A 27,865-nucleotide genomic window follows, 5' to 3' on the forward strand; every position below is an offset into this window, starting at 1 on the left:
ATATCGTTTTGAACAATACATGGCTGTAAAACTTAGCTCGTAACATCAGAGTATTACTTCTGTGTAACATGCTGGTTGGCCGGCCAGTTCTGCGTTCGAGTAAGCAGTCCCTGTCGGCCAGTATTTAATGGGATGCAACCACTTTAAGCTGTTCTTACCATCCCAGGACAGTCATAGTAACTGGAATAGCAAATCTGTGTAGAGAGTCAACTAGGATCATCAGTCCACCAAACTGGGACCTCAAGCGGGGAAATTCTTTCAATTTTACCTTTAATATATGATTCCTCTTATGTAGAGCTTTAATCTTGGCTTTTGGTTATATTACATCTCATCACTTACATAATAATTGTGCCTCTCTAATGCTTAAGTGCTTGATTCTCAAAACAGTGTTAAGAAAGATATCTGCTGCATAACATTCAGATCTGTATATGTATGGGTTTTTTAAATCAAAGATAGTATTTTATCACTTTTCTAATGGGATCTAATTTGGGTTGCATGATGTACATTTAGGAACCATAAATAATTTGTGTATGAGTAAACTATAAGCAGCCATGTTTTGACATGTAAATATAACTTTTTAGTAACTAGAAGAAATCAAGTAAAATAAACAGTGACATTTGCATGTGCATTGAAAGGCTTTGACCATATTGGTTATTGCACTGAATAACACAATATTATGGCATGTTAACAGTAACCGCACTTTATATAGTTTATCTACTCACCTTTGGGTGCTACCTTAAAGGAAAATGTTTTTTGTTTTTTGTTTTTTTTCATGGAAAAAGGTACAGGAATGAAATGCTACTAAAATTGTTTCTATAGGAAATCTAAGGAATTGATGGAGTGAGGATGAAAGTTTGAGGAAAAGTGTATGTGCAGTTGTTTTATAGGATGAAGTTGTGAAGCTTTTTTAGAGGAAAAAAGGTTTTATATTCGCAAGACTGTTCTGAAAATAAACAGATGCAGTGACATTCCTATGAGTGTAATGAGGTTGGGGTGATCAACTTGACATGTTCAGTCACTTTTCAGTTCTTGTTTGTATACAGTGTTGTGTATACATTGTAAACAGCCTTATAGCCATTCTTCCAAGTTTCTTGTTGGGTTTGCATTATTACGCTTTAGCTTATTTATTGTTTACTGTTTCTTTGATATTTTGTACAAGTCTTATTATTCTTGTCCTGTAGTTCTGTTTTTGCACAGCTACTGTATTTTTTCCATACAAAATAAAGATTATTAATATAGTTGTGGGATGAGGTGCACTCTGACAGTTACAGGAGAAATTCTCTCTGACCTTTTCCAACTGCATTTTTAGTAATATGGAAAAAAAGAGGACAAATTTTGTTTTTTAAATGGGAATAAGGATTACATGCTTTGATATTTCTTAACTTCTGAAAGATTATCTTTGCAAAATCAAGACTTAAAACTCAAATACAGTAAAAATTTTAAGAAAAATTTATTTTAAAAACTAATAGTGAATTTGAACACTTGATTGTTGAAACAGAAATATTGTGCAGTAAAGATACCAATATCTTTATAAAAAGTTTTTCAGTAGTTTTTTGGAGGTGCCAACAGTAATGTTCTTTTTAACATAAACAGTTAAATGACAGTCACAGGTTAGAACAGAAACTTAGGGGTTTTTTTCCAGTTGTTTCTAATACAGTTATTTCCTTTAGCTACATACAGCTTCATTTCAATTAATTGTAATAAACAGCTTCAAAGCTAAGTGGTTTCACTATGTTCCTGCTGAGTCTCTAGCCAGCGACTGATGGCCATCTTCAGAGTCCTGTTGGGCGTGAGCAGAAGAGAGGGGAGGGGGAGGTTTGTCATGGGACTAGATCGTCTTTTATTGTTGATCCAGTTTTCCATTGCATCCTTTTCATAGGAATAGCCATCTACAAAGAAAAACATTATCAAAAGCTTAGGTTACAGATGCTTGGGCACTGTTGCACTATACTTATTTTTCTCCTGTGGCCTAACAAGAGCCTGTCTTTTCCTCATGGCCTTTTCCACAGCAGGCTACAAAAACTGGTAGAAGATCATGCATCATCTAAGTATTTTTGTTTCAAAAAATTTTTCAAATTACATGCTTAAAGGTATTCCAGTAAAACTTTATACACCAGTATTAAGATCAAAACTTCTGAAACTACTGTAGTCCACAAACTAGCTAGTACAAGCTATTTTAGAAATCATTGTAAATTTATTAATCAGTTACAGCTGCAAAGTTTCACTGATGACTCTAACAAAGCTTATTGCTATATAAAAAAATTCTTATACAAGGTAACCTCAAGGTAACAACAATGTCTAAAGCATTAGGCCAAAGAGCCAGATATGGCTGTAGCTGTTTCGTGGTGTAGTTAATGAAGCATTTGGGGCTGCAACGCACAATTTCTTGCAGTAAGTATACTGGGGGGAGGTGGGGACGTGGCAGACACAAAGAGTTAAGTTAGGTATCTTTTGGGAAAGTTTTCTCTGTATGCTTATATTTTGCTAATGCAGTGATGTCAGGTGGAGTAACTTTTCCTCCCACAGCTGTTATCAACAGAATGGTGCCAGCAACAGCCGCTGCCTGAAGCAGCCTTTTCCCGAAGGAGGGTCTCTGCGGGGGTCATGGGTTTAAGCCACATTAGCATATGAATTTATAACTAAGTTACACTGCTGCAAAAGTGGCAAACGGGACCAAACTACATGAAGCCCAACATTCCTACATGGAGTCTTCCTGTGGCTGCAGCTGTGGTTAAGGAATTACATGCTGTTTAGGTCCCCAGGTCACAAATGGGAACCACACACGCGCTTGCACACATGCAAACGTACAAGCACCAGCTTCACCCTGCCCGAGGCAGCTCGGGGCAGCGGTGGCCACGCTGGCTGCTGAGCACCGTCGTGGGCTGCGGGGACGCGAGCAGCCTGCTCCGGCGCTCCTGGAGAGACTCTGCTGCTGGTCTCAGACTAAAAGCTGGTGCAGGTATGTCCCCCTTTCAGCAGACTGCTTTTTGTACAAGGCTGCGTGTTGCTTTTAATTGCTTTTTATTGAAATACCAGACAGCACTCATGTAATAAATAAAATGAAGGAAATCCTGCCCTAACTGGAGTTAAAATGGAACCCATAGTTTTCATCCTATGATTTTATGGCCACTGTACATCGCAAAACCTGTTATTTAGTCAGTATCAAGTACATACATAAGTAATAAGTAGCTGTATTTCAGAACTTTTCTGAATAATGAGGTGTTTTTATATTAAATGAAGTATTTTTAAATTAAATACTGTTGATGTAACATCTTTAAGCCATCAAAAATTTGCTCATTAGCAAACCAGTACTAGTGTTTATGTTTTTCATACAGCCTAACAAACTGAGTATAAAAGAGACTAACTCTGAAATAAATCTTGACTTAAACCAGATTAAATGTAGTTTTATTCTACTATTTCTCTAGTTTTTTCGTTTTTTTTTTTTTTTTTTTAATACAGGCAGTCAGCTTTAAATATTAGATAGCAAATCAGTTTAAAAGAAAGTGATTCTGGAGCAGAATGGGCATCAAGTATCTCCCCTTCAGCAGTTGATAAGTGAAGAAAAAAGGGATTCTGAACAGATCTAGTCCATCACTAATTGCACTTCAATACATGCTTTAAAACTGTTTTGCAAAGTTCATCACAAGGCTGTCAAAGGAATCATCAGCGCTGCCAGCCAAAGTCCCCTGTGCTCATAGCCTTGCAGCTATAAATAAGAAGCACTGAAACGGTGCTGTGACTAGCCAGTAAATTGCGACTGACAATCTGCATTTATAACAAGGGGGAGCACTTGGGTGAGAAGGGGTGTATTTATTAAAGAAAAAGTCATGTAGACATTGTTTCCTGTAAATGCAGCTGCTTAGCCCTGTTCAGGTCAAACACATGTTCTACAGACGTAAACACAAAATAGTTTAAAGGCCAGCTACTACAACCTGCTAAGCCTCAACAAGCATTTGCAAGAAATACTCCCACACCCACCCTTTAAACCTGGCATTAAGACTTTCAGAAATGTATCGAAATGTTTGTATTATTTGCTAGCTATGGACAATGCGAGCCCAAAGAAGAGGAAGGATAAAAGGCACTGAACCTTTATGGTATCACATGTGCAATTGATTTGGTAATATAATCAGTTAGAAATGAGCTACTGACCAAAGGCCACACAGAAAAGAAAAAAATAAAATAATCAAAACTATACTTTACCAGAGTGCACAAATAGTCCCTTGCTATTAAAAGTACTGAACTTATTTGGTTAATAATGCTATTAAATTAACACAATTTAAACAACCCTCCCCCCCCCCCAAACTTAGCTGGAACTAAAGTTTAATTTCTCTTGAATAATTTTTTTTAGTACAAATAATTTTCACTTGAGGTCCCCTTTATAGGGGAAAAAAAAAAAAAAAGAATGCACAATGAAACTTCAATAGACACAGCACAATCTAATTTCATGTTTGTGACCTGCATGGAAACAAAATTAATTCTGCAACTGTTCAAAAAAAAATTAATTTTCAGTTTAACTGATATAGCATGTGAACTAAAAGAGCGTTAACACTTAATGTCTAAACTCACCCACAAAAGACTGTTACTATGTAGTTCCCAGCAGTGACCATTAAGCTTAACCACTTACTTAGCTGGCTGGCAAACCCTTACAGCCCTGCGCTGGATGCCTTGACTCCATATACGACTTACTTATAGAGCACTAAGAATTGGGGGGGGGGGTGTCACAGCCTGACCCAGCTAATTGAAGATGCACAGAAGCAGGCAGGACTTGAGTCTCCCTCTCAGCACCTAAATGTGCTCTTACTTAAAGAACATAAATGGAGGAATAAGTAGCACCCTTGTTTTTCACTTAGTTTTAGCACAAAATCATGCAGGATCTCCTCTGACTGAGGGATTATGAACCTACATCCTTCTCCACCACCCCTATCCTAACGCAGGACTACAGTGTGTCTTTCCATCCTTTTTATTGACTGTGATCCACTTACTTACCATGGGAGGAAAAAAAAAAAAGACTCAAATATTCATTTCAATAAAGACCAATGCTTTCTTATCTTATTTAGGATGCTCACTTGGGGAAACCAGTATGCATTTTTGGATTTTTTTTTTTTTTTAATTCCTGATGGAGCAGAACATTTTGGGAAAAAAAGATAAAATACAAAAGTTTTACTAAATTCTCAGTTTACTAAACTAAACAAAATATCCATCTCAGTTCAGTTACTTTTCAAGCCCAGAAATGTCTAAATTCCTCCAATTCAGACCTGCAAAAGTGCCCATGTTGCTAAAAAAAAAAGTCAGCTGTGTTCATACTAGAGGAGCTTCAGTTCTACAGTGCTGGGTAGTGAGGTATCTAATGAATACTGGTTTTCAACTAGTATGAAGTTTCCAACCACAAGACTATGCATTCCTTTACTTATTTTGCGACAAACCATCTTTTCTCTCGCTACAATATCTCTAGCACTTCCATTATTATTCATCTTTAACCTTTTCTAAAAGTGGAGCAACATGAGGAATCCCCAGCGCATGCCTAACCTGCATTCTGAAAGGCACAGGAATCCCATGGAAAAAAGTTGTACCTTGTCCTGTTTCAAGACAGCACTGTGAAACACTAATACTGAACGCAACACAGTCAAGAGTTATTAGCTAGTAAATACTATAAACACGTACACTGAACCTGGTATTCTAAAAAGTCATTTCCCTTTAGAATGTCTGTCTAGCTATCTGATGATTAGTAATATACACATGAATAGTGACTGGCAGTATTTTTCAGCTTTTTATTAAAACAACCTTGTTCTAAAACTATATCGTTTTTCAAAAGGATAGGAAAAAGGAGAAGTATGATTGTTTCCTCCTACCGCTATCGGTTAGAGGCTCAAGCCCGTTCAAGTGCAGGGCTTATCACTCTAGAAGTTAGTACCTGCAAACATTTTTGTATTTTGAATGTTTTAACTCTCCAAAGTCTGGCCTGAAATCTTGAAACTTTATGAAAGTTATTCACTCTCTGTTGAGCATCAAAAAAAAAAAAAAAAAAAAACAAACCACCAAAAAACCCCCACACTGGTCTTTTGATGGTCATGTGCCCCACAGATTAGAACTATACAACATTAGTTCTTCAATAAAATGTTTTAACTACATAACATCCTTGCATCTTTCAGTCCAGTCTTGTTGAACTTAAATTAATATCTCATTCAGTACAAACTTGTAAGTGCCATATACATGCTGTAAGTTAGTAATGGGCCTGTTTTTTTTTTTCCTATGTGCACATACATATCCTGTGTACATTTGTCAAGACAATTCTGTAATTAGGCTTGTAATTATCTATGATGTGCCAAGGCACAAAAAGACGGACATTAAAAAAAAAAAAGCTTTATCAGCAGAGAAGACATTAAGAGACTTACTTACATGATACAGTATTTCTCATTATCAGAGATAATGATTTGGCAAGTTAAACACTGACAACAAGAGAAACAAACCACATTTTTATTTTGGTGCAACATCTGTTTAGAACTATTTATCTTCTTAGAACTCATACGATAAAAGTCCATTATTAGTTTCCCATATCCATCTTTACCCTTAAACCATTTGTGTTATTAAAAGTTGTTCAAAGACATACCTGCTGCAATAACAGGATCCTTCATAAGCTCCCTTGTTATAGGGCACAAGAATTCATCAGGGATAGCAACAGAAACAGATTCCATTTTCATCCTTAGTTCTTCAATTTTACGGAGGACTTTACTGCGCAGACCTAGAGACTCTGAAAAGTTATTGGTGCATTAAGTGAAAAACACTGAAATGCCAGGCAAAGAGGTTGTTCTTGCATTAACCGGCACTTCCTGACTGTGCTGCAGGCAATGCAAAGCCATCTCTCCATCCCCATCTAATACAGAAAAGCCCACTGACACCCATATGGCCACCACCACAAACACCTTAACTGCAGCATGCTCCTGCTGGCTTACAGTAACTTTGTGGAGTAGTGAAAAATAGTAGTAGAGAGTAGTATGCTATGCAAGTGCAACACCGCTGCGAAGCTAAGGCTGCCTACCAGAACAGTATTTTAGTTGATGCATAACAGAATCACATGCACTGCTGTATGTGCAAAACTAACTTTATATGAAAGCAGGATAGAGTGGAAGATCTGGCATGTTTTCTGCTTTGAACGAGACTATATAAAGAGCAACTGGAAGGTATAATAGTGCACAAGTGCCACCATAACCTCCAGACAGAAAATGCCACCTGCTACCAAAGCATCCAAGCGAGGACCGATCACCTCTGGACCGGGTCTTGCCTGCAGTTCGGCTTAAGCACTTATCAACTACCCCATTACGGCCTAAGAAGGTCACAAAGGGCTGAATTTGTCACAAATCGGAGCAGCAGGGAGGCATTTCAGATGCCGCTTCATCTCCCCAAAAGGCCATTCCGTTAAGGCTGAGCACACCTAACACAAGGACTGTGCTGTTGTGCAGCACAACATACAACAGGATGAGATGCGTGTGGTAACCTTCTTCACTTCCAGCCCTCTGCGTAGCTGCTCAGTGGTCCAGCAGGCTCCCCCAGGCCTCCCCCACTCTCCAGCCCCTGCCCTCCTCCCGTCCTCCTGGTCAAGCCAACTTCTGCCACACGGCAAGCGCCGCAGCCCATCAGTGCTTAGCTCGGCCCTTCCACCACTTGGCCATATCAGAGCGAGTGTTTGGCCTCCAAAACAAACAAAAACACAACAAACAACCACCTTGCCAGAGGAAGCCTGAAAAATGCTTGTATCAGCAAATCTTAGAATGACTTTTTAATATTCATCTTTAAAAAAAAATCTTTTAAAATATCACCATAACCTTAAAAAAAAAAAAAGGTATCATCAACAGTGTTTTAAATTTGATACAAGTCATATAATGGCAATAGCCAAAACAGAAGGAGCCATCATACTGCAAAGCATGAATTATGAGCCACAAATGCAGTCATTCCTCTAACTGCCTGAAAGGTTACAAAACAACACTGTTGGTACAGTGACCTTGAAATATGCTTGCACAGATTAAAAAAAAAAAATTACACAGTAAGAAACTGAATACAACCAAAACTACAGGGATGGACTTCCTTTTTCCTGAGTTCACAACAGACTGCTGTACTCTTCCAGTCATGCCAAATGAAAGGCCCTACTATTCCTGCAAAGATTTAATTTACAGGATTTCCCTTAGCCTTCACATTAGGTTTTGCCATATAAGGTAATTTACAGCGCTCCAGTACAATACACTACCCCTGCTGTATAGCACTGCTGTCTTACAGCTTACAAAGGAACCACTGGGGGAAAAAAAAAATCCTTGGGTTTTCAAGAAGATTACTCTGCAGCTTGTCTAATGTCAACCTAATGTAAAAATATAAATAAAAACACAATTAAGGTTGCCCTGTGCTGCCTTAAACTCTTTCAGACTGCTTCGTTCAGAGGCACTCGAGTCTGTAAATGAGCAGAGTGAAGAAACATCAACCATAACTTGGCCATCTTCAAGCAACACACCAAAACAACTATAAGGTGTGTTTGCACACTCTGCCTGCAAATTACACTTCATTGTTGTATGCTCCTTTTTCATGAAGATAAGATCTTAAACTTGTTGCACTTCATTGCTCGGGTAATGCTTGTGTAAACATCCTACATCATTAAAATGGAAGTAACTTATTTCACAATAAAACAATGCACTGACATTCCTCTCCTCAGAAAAGCACGCCACGTTTACAACGAGGTGCACTCACATTCACACAATACCAATCAAATTATAATATTCCATTTACCCATCATTAACTCCCAACTGTTCATTCAAAAAAAAACCCAAACAAAACTAGCGAACAGACAAACAAACAAAAAAACCACCCCAACTCACTGCAGACAATCCCCTCCGCCAGACTCTGATACACCTTAAAAAACCTGTTAAGGCATAATGAAACTCTGATGATACACACGGACCTCTACCTCCGGTTCAAGACCTCAGTCAGAGCTCCTTTAGCACCGCCCGCGAAGGCGTCCCCCTTCACCACTGGGCAACACAGCTACTGCTAAACTGAACGCAGAAAATGTTCACTTAATTCTGCTTTGTCAGCTCGAGAGTCAAGTAAGTCTTGAGGAGCTGCTCAGCTCTATGTGCTTAAATTTGGATTCATGGTGAGGCTTTAGACCCATATATCTATTCAGATTAAAGTATGAGAAGTCTAAAACCAGAAACTAAAACTTTTATAAATTCTCATCAAGCTTTGTGAGATGTATTTTATGATGAATACCTTTGCCAAGAAGATAGTTTATGATACAGTTTGGTGCTCGATTTCAAACCCTAAAGGTGGTGTTGGAGAAAGCTGTATTTATTCTCACACATTGTGGAGAATCAGCTTATACTCCTTTTCATTCACTAGAAACAAAACCAAATACAATAGTGGCATGAAAATCTGCAAAATAGCATACAACATCAGTACTGTGACTACACTATTTAAAGTACTATGTTTAATGGCCTACATTCATACAGTCTCAATAACAAATAAGAGGATCCAAGCAGAAAGCAGTAAAAGCACCACCATAAACTCATTCCATGTAAACAAAAATAATACATATTTGATAAAAAAAAAAAAAGCAGCAATAACCAAGAAGAAAATCATGTTGACAAAATATATACAACTTCTGACCAAAAGAGGAGGACATTTCAGGAAAATTTGTTTTCAAAAAATGTATGATCAAAATGTATGTTAGCCTAGTCATCATTGCCTTTTATACTGAAGTACAGCTCCAGCCTGACACACAATTAGTGCCCACAACTGATATTTTTAAATTTGATGTTGCATGACTATGTTATTGCAAATGTTCTCAAATTAGACGTGGTAATGTACTACTGCAAGTGAAGATAGCAGAACCTGTTCTTAGCACAAAACAAAATCCCTAAAAAATTCCATGGGGTATGGAGTAGGGGAAGAGGAAAATGACTCCTGGCCCATTATTGTCAGCAGTAAAAATCTTTAGGTTTGGTAAAGATTCACTTTATTCATTTCAGTACTGTCAAATATAATCAATTTCTTTTGCATAAAAACGATCTGTGGAGAGTGAGTGCAGCTATTTTGTCTGAGTTAATGAAAGTCGCATTCATTTGTTTGTTTGTGTTAAGGAGTTTTGTGGAGACTGCAAGCTCTTTTTCTAGAACGTACACACTGTGGTATAAAGTCTTTTTAGTGATCACACAATGCATCACAAATACTGATTAATATACATTCCTCCATGAAGGACCACAAGTTTGTCTAAACATCTCAAAGCTCATTTCAGTACTGTTACCTATTTACAAAGAACATATAATAGCTGTGAATCTGGAAAAGAGACATAATTACAAGAGGAAAAAAGGAACGCAACAATGAGAAAAGTTATTCTGTAAATCTATAAACTGCCACACTACAATTTTAACCTGAAATGAAGACCAGAAATGAAGCCCAGGTATCAGCAATCCTCAACTTGCAACAGCGTAAAACATGCCTCCTTTTAAAAAAGCAATTTATGTCAAAAAGCTGTGGGTGCAATGGGTCACAATTTATTTTCCAATATAGCACTGGTAAATACTAGTTCCCACTCTAGACCATTTTCCATCTTCACTACTAGAATGAGGGGGTAACTACAACAGCCTTCCAACCAACCGCTGCACTCACTCTGCAGACTGTCATGCAAAACTACTATAATCTGCCAACATGCCTAAAACACACCAGTGCTTCCAGCTTTAGTGTGCGATTAATCAGATGCCTCAAACAACGTGTGCTAATGGATCAAACTGTCACACTGATATGCCGTCATTTTAATCAGCCAAGAGAACAGATGCCACAGAGGAAGAAAAATGGATGGAAAAAAAAATTAACTAACACTTCTTTAGTAAGGATGACGTGGCAGACAACATAACAACTGAAATAAATAGAATAAAAAATCATGCTTATTTTTTAGGGAGAGTTTGTACGGCAATACTGCAGTAGATCAGTCTGAGATCAAGAAAAGTTAAGGCTATAACCAAGGGAAAGAAAGGTAAAATGTCTTTCAAAAGAACCAAATAATTCTGTAATTATAATGGGATTCTTAGGGCACCTTCCACAGTCTTCATTACACAGACAATTTTTCCTAATTTACTCTCATGCAGACAGACTAAAGATTATACCACCCAGTTTGCACCTCAAAAACTATTTCCTGATTAAATCTCTACTCAGAGATCAAGGAATTACCCATGACATATCATCTTTTGAAAACTAGATTTAAAAGAACACTTAAAACAGGATTCTGTTGAAATGAGCAAATCATGTACAATTTTCTGTTCAATCTATACTGAGCAATTCCTCCAAAGCTCACTCCTACTTCAGTATACAGGTAGGGTATGGTGTATCGTAAGTGCTTCAAATTCTGCTCCAGAAGGTTGTTTCCAAACTCATTCTCAGATCCACGGTTTCTTGATAAAGATGTGAAACAGGAAGGGGCTTTTTAAAACCATATGCATGTACTTGAAGCGAAACCTCAGAACCAAAAGAGGAAGACAAAAAAAAAAGCGCCACATCTTCTACAGCACATTGTGGAGGAAGACGACAATGTCAGCCTGGTCAAAGATTTTATAACTCTTTAGGCAAATTCATCCTTGTTTAAGTAATGTTATACAGCCACCCTGCAGTAAGTGATTAAAGGCTGAACTGTCTTTAAGACAATCTGTTTTCTTTACATACCTAACATAAATTAGGACAGAGCCACAGGAAAAGAAGCCTTCTTAATGCGCTACAGAAGAGGGGAAGTATTTGGAACGCCTGCCTTTACAAGCTGTAGTACTACAGTACAAAATGCTTTTCAACCAGAATGTTTATAATGGTCACCGTCTTGGGGATGGTCACTATCTTGTCCAAAATCTTACGGAATTCAATATGCTGTTATTATAAGACAATTAGCTTGGAAACAGAGGCTAGTTCCATTTGCATGGTAACGAAGCATTCTTTCAAAAGGCTGTCAAAAACAATCAAAGCAGCTAATGAAAATGTTATGTAAACAACCTGCTGATTGCTTTCTCTTAGATTAAATGCCTTTGGGGATATGAGGAAACCTTTTTTATTAAATGTAAATTAGAGTTGAAGTAAAGACTAACAGGACAAGAAATAAGAAGCTAAAAGAAAGTAATACAAGAAAAAGCACCTATACTATCAGTCATCAAGTAAAATGGTCTAAAAAACCCTCTCTTTACAAAAACTGTAAAAAAACAAAACAAAACAAAAACCAAACCAAAAAAACCCCCCAAAACACTCAGTTCTTTTGCAAGATCATATGAAACTGGTAAATGTATTTTTAGATCAAAGAAAACAGGCTATCAAGGAGAGAAAGAACATGATCATTCAAGCATCGGGACATGATAGATTCCTAAAATGTAGTTAAACTGAAAGCTGAATAGCATTGAAAACATACAAGTTTAGGCAGATAGTATTTTCCTATTTTGTTAACTCAGTTGTCTGAGCCATGGCAGATAGGGAATAATTCCTTTGAAGTATCTAGTCAAATAAATCACACCACTGCTAAATTCAAGGTAGTTGAGCACATAATATTATAAACATACCACTTCTACAGACTGACAGGAAAAACTATATAGTAACCTAAGGTATGAGATCTAAAAAGAAAAATAGAAAGAAAAAAACCCCAAGCCATATGAGACCACTTAGCAAGGATTATTGGTAGAAATCTATTTCATGTCTCTAGGTATAAGAAAAACTCCAAAAAGCGTATTTTGGATAATATGACATCATCAGTTTTTTGATCAGGCACGATAATTAAAAATCATTTAGGGAGAAAAATATCCATATATGGATCTCCTAACTTGCTTTCATCCCAAGATTTCATAGGTACTCTAAAAGTTAAAATTGTTTGGATTTCTATATTCTTACCAATTTTTAGTTCATTTGTCAGACTTTCTTTCGTAAGATTCAGGAGTTCTTTTCCATCAATGTTATTCATTTTGAAAATCCCAACAAGGTCTGTTAAGCCCTGCGCATGAAGCCAGGCCAAAACGTCTTCCTCTGACCAATTCTCAACAGCTATCTTAGACTCATTTTCTATGATATTTCCTTTGAAAAAAAGATGATAAAAGACAGTAAAAAAACCCAAGCAACAATGAAACAAAAACATTTCTAAGAACAATGTCAGTAACAAGCCCTGTTTTCCAAGTTCTCTCACCACTAAACACTCCCCAAGGTCTAATAAGAGAGGTCCTTATCAGACCCTCATCCAGTGTGGACAATAATTTCGGTTTGTCCTTTACCTATCTAATTTCAAAGTTCAGAAGAATTTAATCTCCTAGATGTCTAGGTGATGTCTCCTAGGTGACCCTGCTATTGTATCTGAATTAAACTAAAAGACTGAAAAGCGTCAGCAAACACTGAAACCGAGTCTCATATCTCTTTAGAAAAGCAGGCTGAACTCCAGACTTACTCTTGCACTTTGAACAAAGATCTATGTACCTTTGTTCCATATACTTTATGTGCTGATGTGGAGTGTAACATTAACTACCCTATTTCACCTAAACAGCAAACGGCATTTCTTGTTGACAATTATGCTTGCAACTAGCGTATTTTTTGTTTAATCCATTGCCAATGGTACTTGTGCATAAAGTCTTCAGTGTTCTGGGAATAACACTCATCTCTTAAATGCTGTCCAGGAGTAAGAAAAGGAGAATATCAGAAAGGAAGATATAGCATATCACTAAAATTAAAATATTTCTAATATATCTTTTCTTTAAAAAAATAAAAAGAAAATACCTATCTAGGACATCATAAACAAGATCAATTCAGAGATAAGACAAATATTGTGCCACATAATCATGAGTTTACAGATTAAATGCATGTAAGAAAAAATTTTTTTTTGCATCTTCAGAAGATACTTAATAATACTGTGCCTAAAGTATAAAGAAGAGGTTACAAGTACTTTATATACTAACCTGAACAGGCTTGTTTATGGTCAAATTGCCATATATTCACAGTTTTATCCATTGAACCTGTGGCAAGTAAGAGAATATAGGGTGCAAAAGCACAAGTTGTAACATATCTAGAAATAAAAACAAATGTGTGAAATTTAACATGAAAAGCATTTAGTTTATTTTATTAATAGCAGAACAGAAGAATCGTACTAAATTCATACCTGGTGTGTTGAGACAAAGTATGAAGGATATTGCCAGTATTCTGTGAAAGAAGTACTTGTATTTTTAAATCCAAAAAAATTCACACACACACACACACAAAATATATATACACACAATATATACACTCTCTATATACTATATATGTATATAGTGTATATATACACTATATATATTCTCTCTATATACTAATTAATATTGCGTATATATACACGAAATTATATATAGATATTTATAAATATATATTAAAAGTTCATTCATTTGTACACTTCCTTACAAAGATAAGGAATCGTACTTCTTTTTGGAAGATGACAGAAGTCACCTTCAGAGAAGTTACACTACCAAAGGTGGTTAGCAACAATCAAAAACACAACTCAAACTTCCTGCTTGAAGTTCTCTATTAAATTCACTCGAACTTGGCTATCCTTCAAGAATAAGCCAGCATGGAACTTTCACCATAATAATTTTAGAAATATCAACTGAATTTATTATATTTTTCCAAAGTTCTGTGTTGGCTGATTGCTTATGCAGATAGACACATTTCTTCTACAAATCTAGGATTAAAAATGACATAGAGGGAGCAGTAATTGAAATTCAGTTAGACTTCAGGCTACAGTCCTTAAGGAACAGGGCAAGAGTAGATCAAAGATTACACCCTGTGGTTCACCTATTCGGCCACTAGATGCTACTAGGTACAAAAACAAACTCCATCATTTCTGCACAGTTTTAACCTATGATCTGCGAGATTTCTTTCTTATGAAAGATATTATTTCTTTGACAGGTCCAGACAGAATTAAAAAATGAAGAGCAAAGTTATTCCAAAGTTTTATTGCTACACTAACTGATCAGTCAGCACTCCAGTTTTTCTGAACTGTCCATCACGAAAGTGTCCTACTTCAGGCTGAAACTTCTCTCCCTCCCACACAAGTTTATGGTCCCCACCCGTCCTCACTTGTAGCAGCACAAGACCATACAAGGAATGTTATTCCTGTACGGTTTAGAAAAAAAACTGAAGCTAAAAGAATGATCAAATATTAGTATTTAAGAATCGTTCAGTCTTTGGGGGTTCCATAAATCTAGAGGACTAACTACATACCAGCCTAAGCATCAAACTACTAATAAAATTGGACCAAAATCAGGAAGGTATAAATTTAATTATTTTGGTGGAAAATTGCAATACTAATTAAAAAAATAAATCAATGCAATAGTATGTGTAGATCAAGCTGGCAAAGCTTAAAGATTTGATCACCCTTAATTTTCAGCAAAATTAATATTTTTACAAATAATATTTACAAAGTACTAAGGTAAATACTATGTACAGGTGAACCACAAAGGATATAGTAACAGTATTACACAAAATGCCTGAACAGTAAGTTTTAAAGAACGGACATTACACTTAATACAAAATTTTTCTACTGGATGAACTGAATTCTTCATTATGCTTCTATTTTACGTACTGTATGTATAATTTACCAAATAATTTTTATAATCACCATTCCTGACTTTCTTGCATCAAAAGCTGCAGTTTTTCTTGCTTTGAATGTTACGATGAAATTTAAGATTAACAAAAATCCTACTTCAATAAGAAGATAATGTATAAATACAGGATTCATTGAATAATACTATTACAGGAAGACTGTAGAGAAATCAAATAACAAACCCTCAAAGAAAAGAAAATATAGAAAGAGAGAGACTGATCAATTCTCAAGAGACATTTTCCCCAAATGCCCATGTCTCAACTGCCCCCCCAACATGCACAGTAAATATTTTGGGTTTATATAGTACCTAGAACCTATTCTTTAATATTTCTTTATCTTGATGAAACATTGCAGAAGCAGTGGTGATATTCAAAGACAACAATGCAATGAATATTCTTGCATTATAATATACTTACAGTTTCATATATTATGACACATTTGTCCACAGACCTTAAAAAAAAAAAAATACACACAGATGCACAGAAAGGAATAAGGAAACAAAATAATTTTTAACTAAAAACAAACTCTTCCATAAGCAAAATAAGAACAAACAGAGCTTTTAGCATCAGTTTATGAAAAAGGTAGATAACTAAATCCCCTCCACCCATACCCAACTTAGACATTGGACACTGATTAGATGGGCATACAGCATAAGTAAAAGCTAATACAGTAGTTATCTCCAAAAACCTCGCACTTCCAAGAGAATTTCTGATGTAGAGGATCTGTACAGTGCTTATGCCAACTGGACCCAACCCCACTGCTTCCCACTGTCCGTACCATGCCTAATTTAGGTCTTTGAAAGAAGTACCTGTAATATGTAATAGTTATATGTACAGCTCCACTATGTACAGACTCTGGCTATCCATTATTTACTTTCAGCATTTCTATTTATTTTTGAAAACTTTTCATTTACAAAGTGAGCTAGAGTAAGTAGTGCAATGCAATACGTAAAATATTTAATGATACACAAATTGCATAGTTTTTTACTATGATAACAGTGTTTCCTGAAAGACTGTATGGGACAGATAATTTCACTTATGACAATGTAATCTAAAACTCTAATCCACATCTCTAATGGAAAGTAAAGTAACTCTAGATCACAACCATTCATAATAATCTTCAAAAATTGAAAAAGATTCTCTTAAAAAGAATATAAAGCAAAATGTCAAAGCAAGATACTGACTTCTGGGGTTTGTATAGTTGTAAGTTTATTTGCTAGCTAACCTATTATATACTGTTCTTTTTCTCTGCAATAGATTAGTTTTTCCATTTCATCCTAGAAATTCAAATTTTAGTAAAAATTAGTAAAAAAAGACAAAATGTAGAGAAGAAACATTTGACTTGTTATCTTAAAATGCTACTTTGACAGTTTAGAAGTGACTAAGTACATTTCTCATACAATGCAAAATAAAAGCATAGTCACTGATATTCATAAAAACATAAATGATTATATCTACCTTAATTCATATTTCTTCTTTTAATAGCTTTGGTTTTTTTAACCCCAACTTCACTCCCCTCTTTGTACATCACTGATTTTTCCTTAAGAAATCATTACTATATTTAGAACAAAGCTAGGCTACACCAACATCATCATTTCAGAGCGCAGGGTATGTATTCTAATTGGTAATTTCATTTAAACCCATGATAATATCATTATTACAAGTGGAAGTTTTACTACAAGTACACATATTTTATATGATCCACATACAGAGCTAATTAACCTGTACTTTTACCTAAAAAAAACAAACACAGACTGTTTTTATGTCTTACTGAAATAGACAAAAGTCAGCAAACAACCTTAATGTATAGCACTGATTTGTTATTAAGCAGTCTGTTTTCAAAGTAAAATCATGTGATCGTGTTTGCTGAAACGTATTTAATTTTTTTTTGCAATGCTGAATTCTTCTTTAAATGCAGGGCTCTCATATATATCACTACCACTTAGGACACTCCATGGTACTTGTATTTCTTTTATGAGATGGAAGCAGAATTCAAGTATTAGTTATATAATACTTAAAAAAAAAGAAGTGTCCCCTTGTTTTTTCAAGTTGCAAACATCTATCTAGAATTTCTTTCTAACTCCTGGATTATGTGAAAGTTTCAGTGAACGAGTATCTATATGAAACACAAAAAACAGTTCTATGCATTATGAATTAGTTTAGGATTTCAAAATAATCAGCATTTTTCACAACAGAATTAAAATCAAAATCTGTTTGTACTGGATAGTTAACTGACAGTATAGCACACAAATCTCACTATCAAAGTATTCATTATAAATGAAGATTTTTGTCCTTTGTTGATAAAAGTAGTCCTCACGGGTATATAAATCAATCTTGTAATAAGCAGTAAGAAGAACCAACTTTTTAGTAATATAATAGTTTAAGAAAAACATATACTTACTGATTTTAAGAACGCATATATCCTTATAAACTAATTTTCGCAATGCCTCAGAGAATACACCTGACGCTATTCAAATCTAAAAATACTTGCATGGAATGCAAGCACTGAACATTGAGACTTAGATCTGGCCCTGTTTTTTAAAGGTTTCCACATATGTAACAGATATGGGTGGTTGCTGCATATCCATACAGAAATTTTTAAAGGGTTTTTAAAAATGTTGTGAATGTATTTGGGTAGTTCAATATCATACTCTGAAGATGAAGCAAAAATATATATGACATGCATCATTCTTGAAATCTGTATGTGTATGTGCAGAATACATGGATAGATAGATATACACATACACATAACTACTACAAAGGAACTACTTTTAAAACGTTCTTTATTTTACATTCATCCCCAAGTATCTCTAAGGGACTCTCATAACCTCTCTGGGCAACCTGTTCCAATGTCCGACCAACCTCATGGTAAAACAACTTTTTTTCTTTACATCTAGACAGAATTTCCCATGTTCCAACTTGTTCCCATGTTCTTGTCCTATCCCTGGACACCTCTGAGAAGTGTCTGGCTCCATCTTCTCTACATCCTCCTAATAGGTGCCTGCCAACAGCAACTAGATTCCTTGCCCCCTCCTTTGAGCCCTCTCTTCTTTTGGCCGAACAAACCCAATTTTCTTAGTCTCTTGTCATTGTTAAGGCCCTGACCTGAGGTTTGGCTAACTAACAGGCCATGGGAAACTCCTGGACATGACATGAAAAACTGCTGAACATAACAAATAAGAGAGTTAAACGAAATTTAAACAAGTAAAAGATACCGCTTACCCTGAAACTAACATCTGTCCATCATAAGAAAATGCACAAGCCAGAACTGGGGCAGAATGTCCACTCAACGTGCATTTATATTTTAATTCAATACCTAAAAACACAAAAAATTATTATTACATATGGAAATATTTTTTAAGGTATAAGAAGACCTCCTTTAAAAAGTATAAAGGTGTCTCAAAGATCTGGCTCTGTGACTTGTTGCCTATGAAAAAGAAGATATAGGATTGCAGAGACAACTTAACTTTTACCTCTCTGACTTCTTTACTTTGCAATCCTAATATTGGTCTAAGAGTGTTTTAGATAAATAAATGTGTATCTGTGTATACAATATTCACCTCTACAGGCTTTTATGTAAAAGAGATGACAAAAAATTCCTACTGAAGATGTTTTTGGTCACCTGCCTAGTCCCTACACAGCAGTTACACATCAACATCGCAGTTCTAGCAGGAGTCAACACTTCAGGGACTAATCAGCATAATAATGAACTATTTTCATTCTTAAAGGTGAGCAGCTCTTGTTCAAGGGCTGAGATGTATAGAAAGATGAAAGGAAACTTCTGCCCTGCATAGGGGTAAAGAGGTTTCAACCTATCAATCTGCCTAAAGGCTACAGTAAAAATGTTGCTTGTTTCCAAAAGAGAAAAATGCTAACTGAAAAAAAAAAAAAGTTTATCATAATATTAAGTTTGGGCGTTTGGTTTGTGTTTGTTTTTTGTTGGTCATATTTCTTTTAGAAATCTTCACTTTTACAATTATATAAAAAGATCACTAAATAAAAGTTACAGGGCCCAATCTCACAAAGTGCAGCACGCCCTAGCTGCTCTCCAGCAAAGCACTGAAAAGAAAACTTTCAGCTTGTGATTAGTTTAGCTATGAATCCATGATAGTGGCATAAAAATGATCTTAGATGTAAGTTGTCACTTTAAAAGTTAAGACATTTGGATAAGAAAAAAAATTACTATTACACACCTACGGAATCTGCAAACAAAATAAGCCAGAGTTTGATCTGATTATCTTGACCACAAGAAGCCATCTGGAAGTATCTGGACCCACGTTCACCATCTAATAAAATTCAAAAATATTAAAGTCACTCAGAAGCACTGGAAAGAACAACATAACCGCAAACTAAGTCAGCATTCCTACACCGGAATTCCTGCCTATCACAACTGTGGAGAAGAGTGTGATGACACAAATCAAATACAACTGATACACTGAGGTCTGTGAAAACAGCTCTGAACAGTATCACATCTTAGTGGGACACGTGATATTCTGGGCTCACTGATCCCCAAAACTCCTCCAACAGAGCAAGTCAGGTGCAGGAGAAACAGTCAACCTATTCGCATACCACAGCTGAAGCATTCGGCCTATTGTGTTTAAAGTTCTCCGAATTGCTTTAATCCAGTCCTGCTCTTTGGGGAGCAAACCATGAAAGAGCAAAGTGTGAACGGTACTCAGGCACTGCATCTGCTAGCACCCTTCTCCATCCCAGGAGATAGGCTTCACTTACAGATGCTGCCCAAATATTTTCCAAAAGGCAGATAGGATAATTAGCTACTAAAAGCTATCATAAGCAGGCTAATCACCTTGTTTGTTGACCTAGTACATTTCTTGTCATCAAACTCAGCACAGCTTTTAATTAAAAGTGTTCAGAATATTCTGAAACATCATCAGCCCATTGTCATTTGTTAATCTTGAGCATTGATGATAAAAAGAATATGAATAAAAACAAACTACCAAAAAAAAAAACCAACCCTCCTCTTCCATGCTCCTCTCCAGAAGAGCCAGGTAACTAACCAGAAACTGGCTGTGAAGAAATATCACAGCAGGTAACGCCAAGATCGTGTGTTTTTTCATTATAGAGGCATCTCATTTTATCATCCCAAATGGTTAAATCACCACATGATGATCCAGTGACAAAGAAATTTCCATTAGGAGAAAATGCACAGGCCACCAAAGAACCATCTTTAGCATTCCCGGATCTGAAAAGCAAGAGCATAAGAGATCCAAATTTAGAAGAAGTGATGTTCTGAAGAGTTGGTCTCTATACCGCAATCTGACACAATAAACCAAACTGCAGAAGTTAACTTTGGGACTTGAAAACAGAGGGGAGAGAAACTGATATCAACAATGCAAAGAACTGCAAAACGCAGCACTACGGGAAACAGGACTTGCTCTTTCACCACAGGTGGAAAAATGTGAGATGTTACCCATAGACAATCATGTAACTGAGTGATAAAATAAGTTTCAAACTAAAGCCATTCTGCATGCACGTATCACGAAAAGTGCTCAATCATCTGTTTTAAGTTCTATGGTGAGATAATTTTAAAGGTCATCATTGAATACACAGCTATCATAACACAAATTTACATGTACAAACAGTGAAAAAAAGCGTCTCCCATGATTTCTCTATGTTCTGTTTAAAGCCAAAAGAAAACACCCTAATAACCCATACGATATGCTGTAGCTGAGTAGAATAATACTTTGTGGTTTATAATGCAGGGTTAATTTTAGACCACTGGTATTTAAGAAAAAGTAATTTGAAAAAACTGACTTCTGTATTTTAAAAAAGCCAGTCAAAGGACTTTGTAAAACTGACCTCAGATTCAGATTTTTGTGCTTAAGTTTTAGCTATTAGCAAAATTAACAAGAAAATTCCTAGCAGATATGTAGGTGTCTTGGGGTCAGTCTAGCATCCTGCTACTATCTGGTACATAACCTAATGTCAGTTGGAAGTATCCCACTCCTAACATAAGGTCCAGCATGCAGAGCTGAATCTTTAAGTAGGGGTCGGGGGNCAGACATAAACGACATTTCTACAGCAATAAACCTCATTTCCAGAGAGAAAGAAAAACATATTTACTTCGTTGTTGTATTCTGTAGAACAGCTGCTCATTTTCTTTTGCTGATGGTAATTTTAATTACTGCCAGAGGTGTCAAACATCAGGTACTTAATGCCACAGAAGACAAGTCAATAAACTTTCCTGAGATTTTTTCTAACCAGATATAGGACCTTCATAGAGGCATTGATTCTCTTAATTCGATCATTAAAGATACTAGCAAATACACTACACTGCTTCCCATTTTTACATACACAATTCTTTTTCCTCAGTGCAGCTTTTAAAACTCTCCTTTCATGCAGAAAAAAAATGTAGCTTCTTCTCTGAAGATTTAACAGTAAAATAAATAGCATTACACACTTCTGGAGTATCCTCTTAAGACTTTCAGGTCAGATATCAATATCCCAACTACTGAATGAGAAATGGCGAATGCTTTATCAAATATACATAAATTAACTTGCTTTCAGGTTGTCTTTAGTATAATTAACTGCACACCATAAAGATGGTTTAAAGAGCATTGTTATAAATAAATAAATATATATATATACACACACACACATATATATACACACACACACATATATATACACACATCAAAATACATACAATTAAAGTTAAGCTTACAGCACATCAGGACTTCAAGAATGAGTAAAAGTGAAGTGAGAGGGAAGGGAAAGGAAGGCCTAAGCTCTTTCTTGTTTCTTTACGATGTAAACACCAAGATGGAATAACTTCAGCTTAAAAAACAACAGAATACTTTCTACATAGTCCTTATATGTATCAACCATTCAGCTAGGAGGAAATTGAGGATATAGGCCTCATTACGTATATTAAAAGCAAATATTTATAAGGAAATTACTTTTTAACATTACTGTTTTTTCCCCCCTCCAGTAACTAGTATTCTGAATTTAAATTGTAATTAGCCTTCACCAGTAATTTCTCAAAACAGATAAACCCTTAGACTTCAGCAGTCACCTGAACGAAATGAATGACATTCGTGATTTTTCTAAAAGATAAAACTAAGAAGCAGAAGGTAATCAATAATTTCTTATTCCCCCCAAACAAAAGAACCCTTTCAGTGTCTCTGTATGCATTACAGACAACAAGAAGTGGCAAAAATCCATTAGAATTCTGTTTATGGACAAGTTTCCAGATTTAAGATTTCGGATAACTACAATAAACCATTTTGAAAAAATGTTCAGTTCATATCTAAATCACTGCTGTAGAAGGTAGAGAGGCCACAAAAGCAATAACATGCTTGGCAGGGAATTAACAGAAAACAAACAAGTCCGGCTTTCAAAAATGGCTGCTCATTCATCCTGAAGACCAGAAGAATGGAATATTTCATAAATTCTCTCAAAAATTTTTAATTTCTTATTTCCTAATTTTAGAGAGATATTGTGTAATTGCTGGTATAAAACTTTAATAATGGCTTGCCTAAGTACAGAATACAGTATCTAGCCTGAAGGCTTTGCTTATATTTAGAGACACAGAAAAGGACTTTGAGAATCACTCTAAGGTTCATGCCTTTAACTGCACAATATCATTAAAAGCAATCTGCTTTATTTCAAACAGGTGCTATGTTTTGGAAACCCAGGTGAAATGCTGATTATCACGCTAACTAACTCAGCTCCAATACTCCATTCTTTCTGTTGCCATTTAAGTCTTATCCTGAAACAATATGGTTCATGCCAATGCTTTCCAAGCTTTTTGGATCGCTGGACTACCGTCAACCTCCTGGACTCCAAATATTCTTGTCATTAAATTCTTAATTAAAAAAGACTATGTATAATGCAATATAAACTACACAGCACTAACAGGCTTCACTGACCAACTGCGTATCACATGTCACAGTCTCTCGACCCACTGTTTAGAAACCAGGTGCATGTAACACACAATGCATCCTGATTTCATGTTAAATCAAGGAAAATGCTCCCATGAACTCAAAAAAAAAAAAATAAATCGGGATTTGGATGACTGATAGCATAAAAATCAAAGCTTCTTGAGTTTGCATTGTCTGACTTAAAAAAAAAGACTCAGTCTTTTTTGAAATCATGCACTTCTCCTTCTCCTGTTTATAATCTTTTAGTCCTCTAAATCCAAATCCCTTTACTGTGTGACCTAAATTAGTGGTATAAGCATGCAAGTCTTGTACACAGTACAACATACTACTTAAAAGACTAGCACTTACAAAAAACTATATTTGTCAGTGTAAACAAGGCTGTCAAAAAACATACGGCACTCACCTGTACAATTTCAATGACTGCGCATTCCAAAGAACTACGCTCCCATCTGCTGCACCTGACACTAGATACGTGGATTCGGGAGAAAATCGGCAGACTCTAACAGGACTGCCACCGGGCTGCTCCAGCACTGCCAGCCTCCGCCCATCACGGGTGTCCCAAACCATGGTCGTGCCATCTGTCGAACACGAAGCTAAAGCGTGTCCTGATGGAGAGAAGCAGCAGCAGTGGACAGCGTACGTGTGACCTTTTAAAGGCGAGTAGGGAAGCTCAGTGAAGTTGTTCAAAGAATAAAGGCGAACTGTTTTGTCCAAGGAACAAGTAGCCAAGCAAGATGAAGAAAAGGCACAGCAGTTTATATCATCGGTATGATCTGCTAAAGTGTGAATTAATGTCGCCATTTTATCTACTTTCAACAAAAATATCTGGAAAAGAAGAGTTACAACATTTACACTTATCTCTTCTATTTCATAAATGACACATACTACCTCAACAAGATACCTTCTCCAGAAAAAAACAACAAACTCATTTGTAGAGGCAGATTTTCCATCTAAGTGTTGTTTTACTTTCAACTTAAATCAGAGACTGTCCATGGCAACGAGATGAGGGGTTTATGACTTGGTTAGAATTAACATATCTAAACTTGTATTGATTTCAACTTGCAATTTTTGCAACACAACATGCAACGCTTACACAGCACCTACTTAGTTTTCAGAAAGTGGCAAAATAGTTTAGTCTACCTATTTCATTTATGCTGAGATACTTGCTGTATTTGCTGCTCAGATTTGTTATCATCTGCATCCACACTAGGCACAATGAAGTAAATGGACACTGTAAAAGACAGTCACCAAGCTAACAACTTGTAAAGCATGTGGTACATCCAAAAGACTTACCTCCTTCTGTATGGGATCGGCATCCCAAGTCAAAGTGTTAATTAGGACATTAAAGCATTAATACCAAGAATATGCCAAAATTTTTCCTTTATTACCTAAATTTTCTTATACTACCTGAACAAAAAAAATAGCCTAGTAAGTTTTCTCTACTGACCTAGGGTGAAACAGTTCCAAGCATCTCTAATTGCCTTCAAACCATCCTCTCTTTAACTGGAAATACCATGTATCTGTTTCCAAGCCATCTACATTAACAAACTTTGTCGTGAAACACCGGAATCAGCAGAAGCTTGTCTCACCATACCTGTGAACTTGACTCCAATAAAGTCGCATATATGAAACAGACTGCTAAATCTCCAACTGAGAGCATGTATTCTAGGGCTGAAATACAAGTCACAGAAAATTCCATTAGGCGTTTGCTTCCAGGGATTAAAAATAATTTTGAACTAATGGCTACAGAAAGCAAGCAGGAGCTAAAGCATGAGAGCTAAGCTGAGGCATGGTCTGTGCATGTGAAAGCAGCCGATTCGCTGAGCAAACGTCAAGGCATCTCCCTTTCTATCATTATCTCCCTTTCTATCATCTCTCTTCCTCTTGTGAAATCAAGCAATTGGCTGCACCACCACAGACCATGTTGCACTTTTTCTTCCTGGAGAAATCTAGACTCTCTGGTTAGGTGACTAACTATGGGGCCAAGTCAGAGGAAAGAAAAGGCAATTTATCTCCTCATCCCTGCAGTCTCCCAAATTTCAAAAAAATTCATATCCTCTCTCAGCAATCCTGTGCTTCTGCTTACATAGAAACTGATGTAAAAAGACAGGCTTTGGAGTACTCGGAGAGCGTGGGCTCTGGGCGGGGATACAAGAGCCTTGCTGGAAGCCGGAGGACAGGTCGAGGCAATGGGGTCAGAGCCACAGCTGCTTCGCTAGAACTTGGGCGGACAGTCATTCTAGTCCTTCACCTTGCTGCCTTCTGTTTTCTCACTACAAAGACTAAAATCATTATGCCAGGCAACATCATTTGACAGTTAGGAAAAGCTTCATTTAGCTTTGAGCACAGAGCTTTCCTTGTACTGCAACGCAGCACTACAATTTTAATCTTCTGCATTCTTTAAAATTTGTATACTACAGTGCATGGAGGATACAATCAGGACGATGCTCCATTCTGCTGAGTATTATAGAGGAAAAAAGATAAGTCTTATACCAAAGAACTTACGGTGTTACCTAAAAAGAAGCAAGTGGAGATAACAAAAACAGAATAAGTGAGCACATAATGAAGGGGAGCCCATTCAGAATGTTTTGCGGTAAAATGTAATTAGGAGAGTCCTACAAAAGTAAACAGTGAAAGACACCTTCAGTCTTAATTCAGTGTTATGATGTCCTCAACTGCCCTTTGCTCCAGCAGAAGATACTAGCACAGCACAGACTCAAGAGTAATACTTCAGCTACACCAACAGGTATACCAAGGGGCATGTATACAAGAAAATAATCTTCAATTTTTCTATAAAGGCTTTCAGCAGTTAAAACCACATGTATTCAGCAATCTTAACCTTTGTACTTACACCTCCAAAAAATCTGGTTTTAAGTCATCAGTGACAAAATAAAATAAAATCTAATCAGAAAGTAGTATCAGGAAGTTTCTTGGAAATTATTCTGATGTTGAGCTTGCTGAAATATTTTCCAATGAATTATACCTTGCAAAAGATTTAGTAGTTGATACATTTCTTTTAGAAGTACAGAACTTAGAGTGCCTGTTTATCCCAGTCGGTATAATTGAGTAGGAAACTGCACATACTATTTAGAATAAGACCAGCTTAAACAATAAACTCACATTTGCAGGTCTAGCATACATGAGCAGTAACAGCTGATAACAACTCTGAGGTAAATTTTCCTTTCTAGGCCCGGACCCCTTATTCAAAACCAGACTTCTGACAGCTCTCGCACTTCCACAGCGACATTAGCAATAGCAAAAGGTCAAGAGCAATACTGTGTCACAGACTGCCATGTAAAGCGAAGATATAAACACTTTATAAAAATTTTAACTATTCCTAGAACCGCCTTCGCCTGGCATTGAGTTTTGCTGTCCCCACACACCCCTCCATGCACTTGCGCGCATGTGCGCGTACACACACACATGCAAACAGGGGGTGGCAGAGCTCAGGAAACCCTTCTGCCTGATTTAAAGGGCAGGAGCCACCAAACATCTACTAACAACACATAGGTTATGCTAGTAACTAAAAGCTGTCTCTCTCTCTCTCTCTCTCTCTGTTGGGGAAATTAAGGCAATATAATGCCAAAATTGTAAGCCCACTGACCGCATCCCCATTCTGCAACTTGTGCCCCTCCCTTCTGTTAGGAATGGGACTAATCCAACACATTTTGACATCTCAACTGTAGAGAGGAAAAAAACCATTCTTCTTTTAACTACGAGAAACTGAGGAGTGGGACAAAGCTTAACGTCTGGAAAGATGAGATTAAAGGAGGACACCGTAATCTTGACATTAGGAGACCCGGGGTGGGGGGAGCAGCCAGGGGCTCTCTGCAGGAAAGCAGAGGTAGGGAAGAGCGGTTTCGGGGATCAAGACTTCACAGCAGCCGAGGGAGAACAAGAACCTGGTGCGTTGTCACCAGCGAGACGTTCGGCGCCGCAGCACCACCTCCTCCAGCAACTACAGTTCTCCCCCAGCCCGTAGCTGCCAGCAGCTCATCAGAGGAAAGACGCGGCGCTTCCAGGCGTCACCGCCGCCCCCTCCCTGCGCGCAGCCCGCAGCTCACCGCCCCCGCGCCAGGGACCCTCGGCCGGGCCGCGGGCGGCTCCCGCCAAACCCCGGACGCGGCCCGCTCCGCCGACAGGGGGCCGCTCCCGCCGCCGCCGCCCTTGAGCAACGGACGGGCGCTGAGGGGACGCGCGCGGCGGGGCGGCCACCGCCACMCCGGCTCCCGGCCCCCCCCCCAGGGACGGCCCCGACCGCCGCCGGCTCCTCCCCCCCCTCCACGGGGCACCGCGAGGCCGCGCTCAGCCGCCCCAGGACGCGCGCGGCCGGCAGGATACGC

At 37.2% G+C, this 27,865-nt stretch overlaps 1 protein-coding gene across 7 annotated transcripts in view; it reads right to left on the bottom strand.

The window, feature by feature from the left end:
* Positions 1–1,474: 1,474 nt before the first annotated feature.
* The window catches only part of WDSUB1 (WD repeat, sterile alpha motif and U-box domain containing 1), a 26,603-nt gene continuing 212 nt past the window's right edge, over positions 1,475–27,865 (bottom strand). Inside the window, exons 1-12 of one of the 7 annotated variants that reach the window (XM_026087568.1) lie at positions 27,425–27,458; positions 25,117–25,193; positions 23,926–24,347; positions 20,637–20,821; positions 19,812–19,904; positions 18,841–18,934; positions 16,036–16,069; positions 14,144–14,184; positions 13,944–14,050; positions 12,895–13,074; positions 6,608–6,748; positions 1,475–1,889 (exon numbers count right to left, since the gene is read on the bottom strand). In XM_026087568.1, the coding sequence (XP_025943353.1) occupies positions 1,717–1,889; positions 6,608–6,748; positions 12,895–13,074; positions 13,944–14,050; positions 14,144–14,184; positions 16,036–16,069; positions 18,841–18,934; positions 19,812–19,904; positions 20,637–20,821; positions 23,926–24,347; positions 25,117–25,182 (1,536 nt within the window). In that variant the 5' untranslated portion in view covers positions 25,183–25,193; positions 27,425–27,458 and the 3' untranslated portion in view covers positions 1,475–1,716. Of the gene's footprint in view, positions 1,890–6,607; positions 6,749–12,894; positions 13,075–13,943; positions 14,051–14,143; positions 14,185–16,035; positions 16,070–18,840; positions 18,935–19,811; positions 19,905–20,593; positions 20,822–23,925; positions 24,348–25,116; positions 25,858–27,424; positions 27,459–27,865 lie in introns of those variants that run through there. The other 6 variants (XM_026087570.1, XM_026087567.1, XM_026087573.1 and 3 more) reach the window with 6 other exon arrangements.

This window comes from Apteryx rowi, unplaced genomic scaffold (assembly GCF_003343035.1).
Source record: "Apteryx rowi isolate R43461 unplaced genomic scaffold, aptRow1 scaffold_720, whole genome shotgun sequence".
NCBI classification, from domain to species: domain Eukaryota; kingdom Metazoa; phylum Chordata; class Aves; order Apterygiformes; family Apterygidae; genus Apteryx; species Apteryx rowi.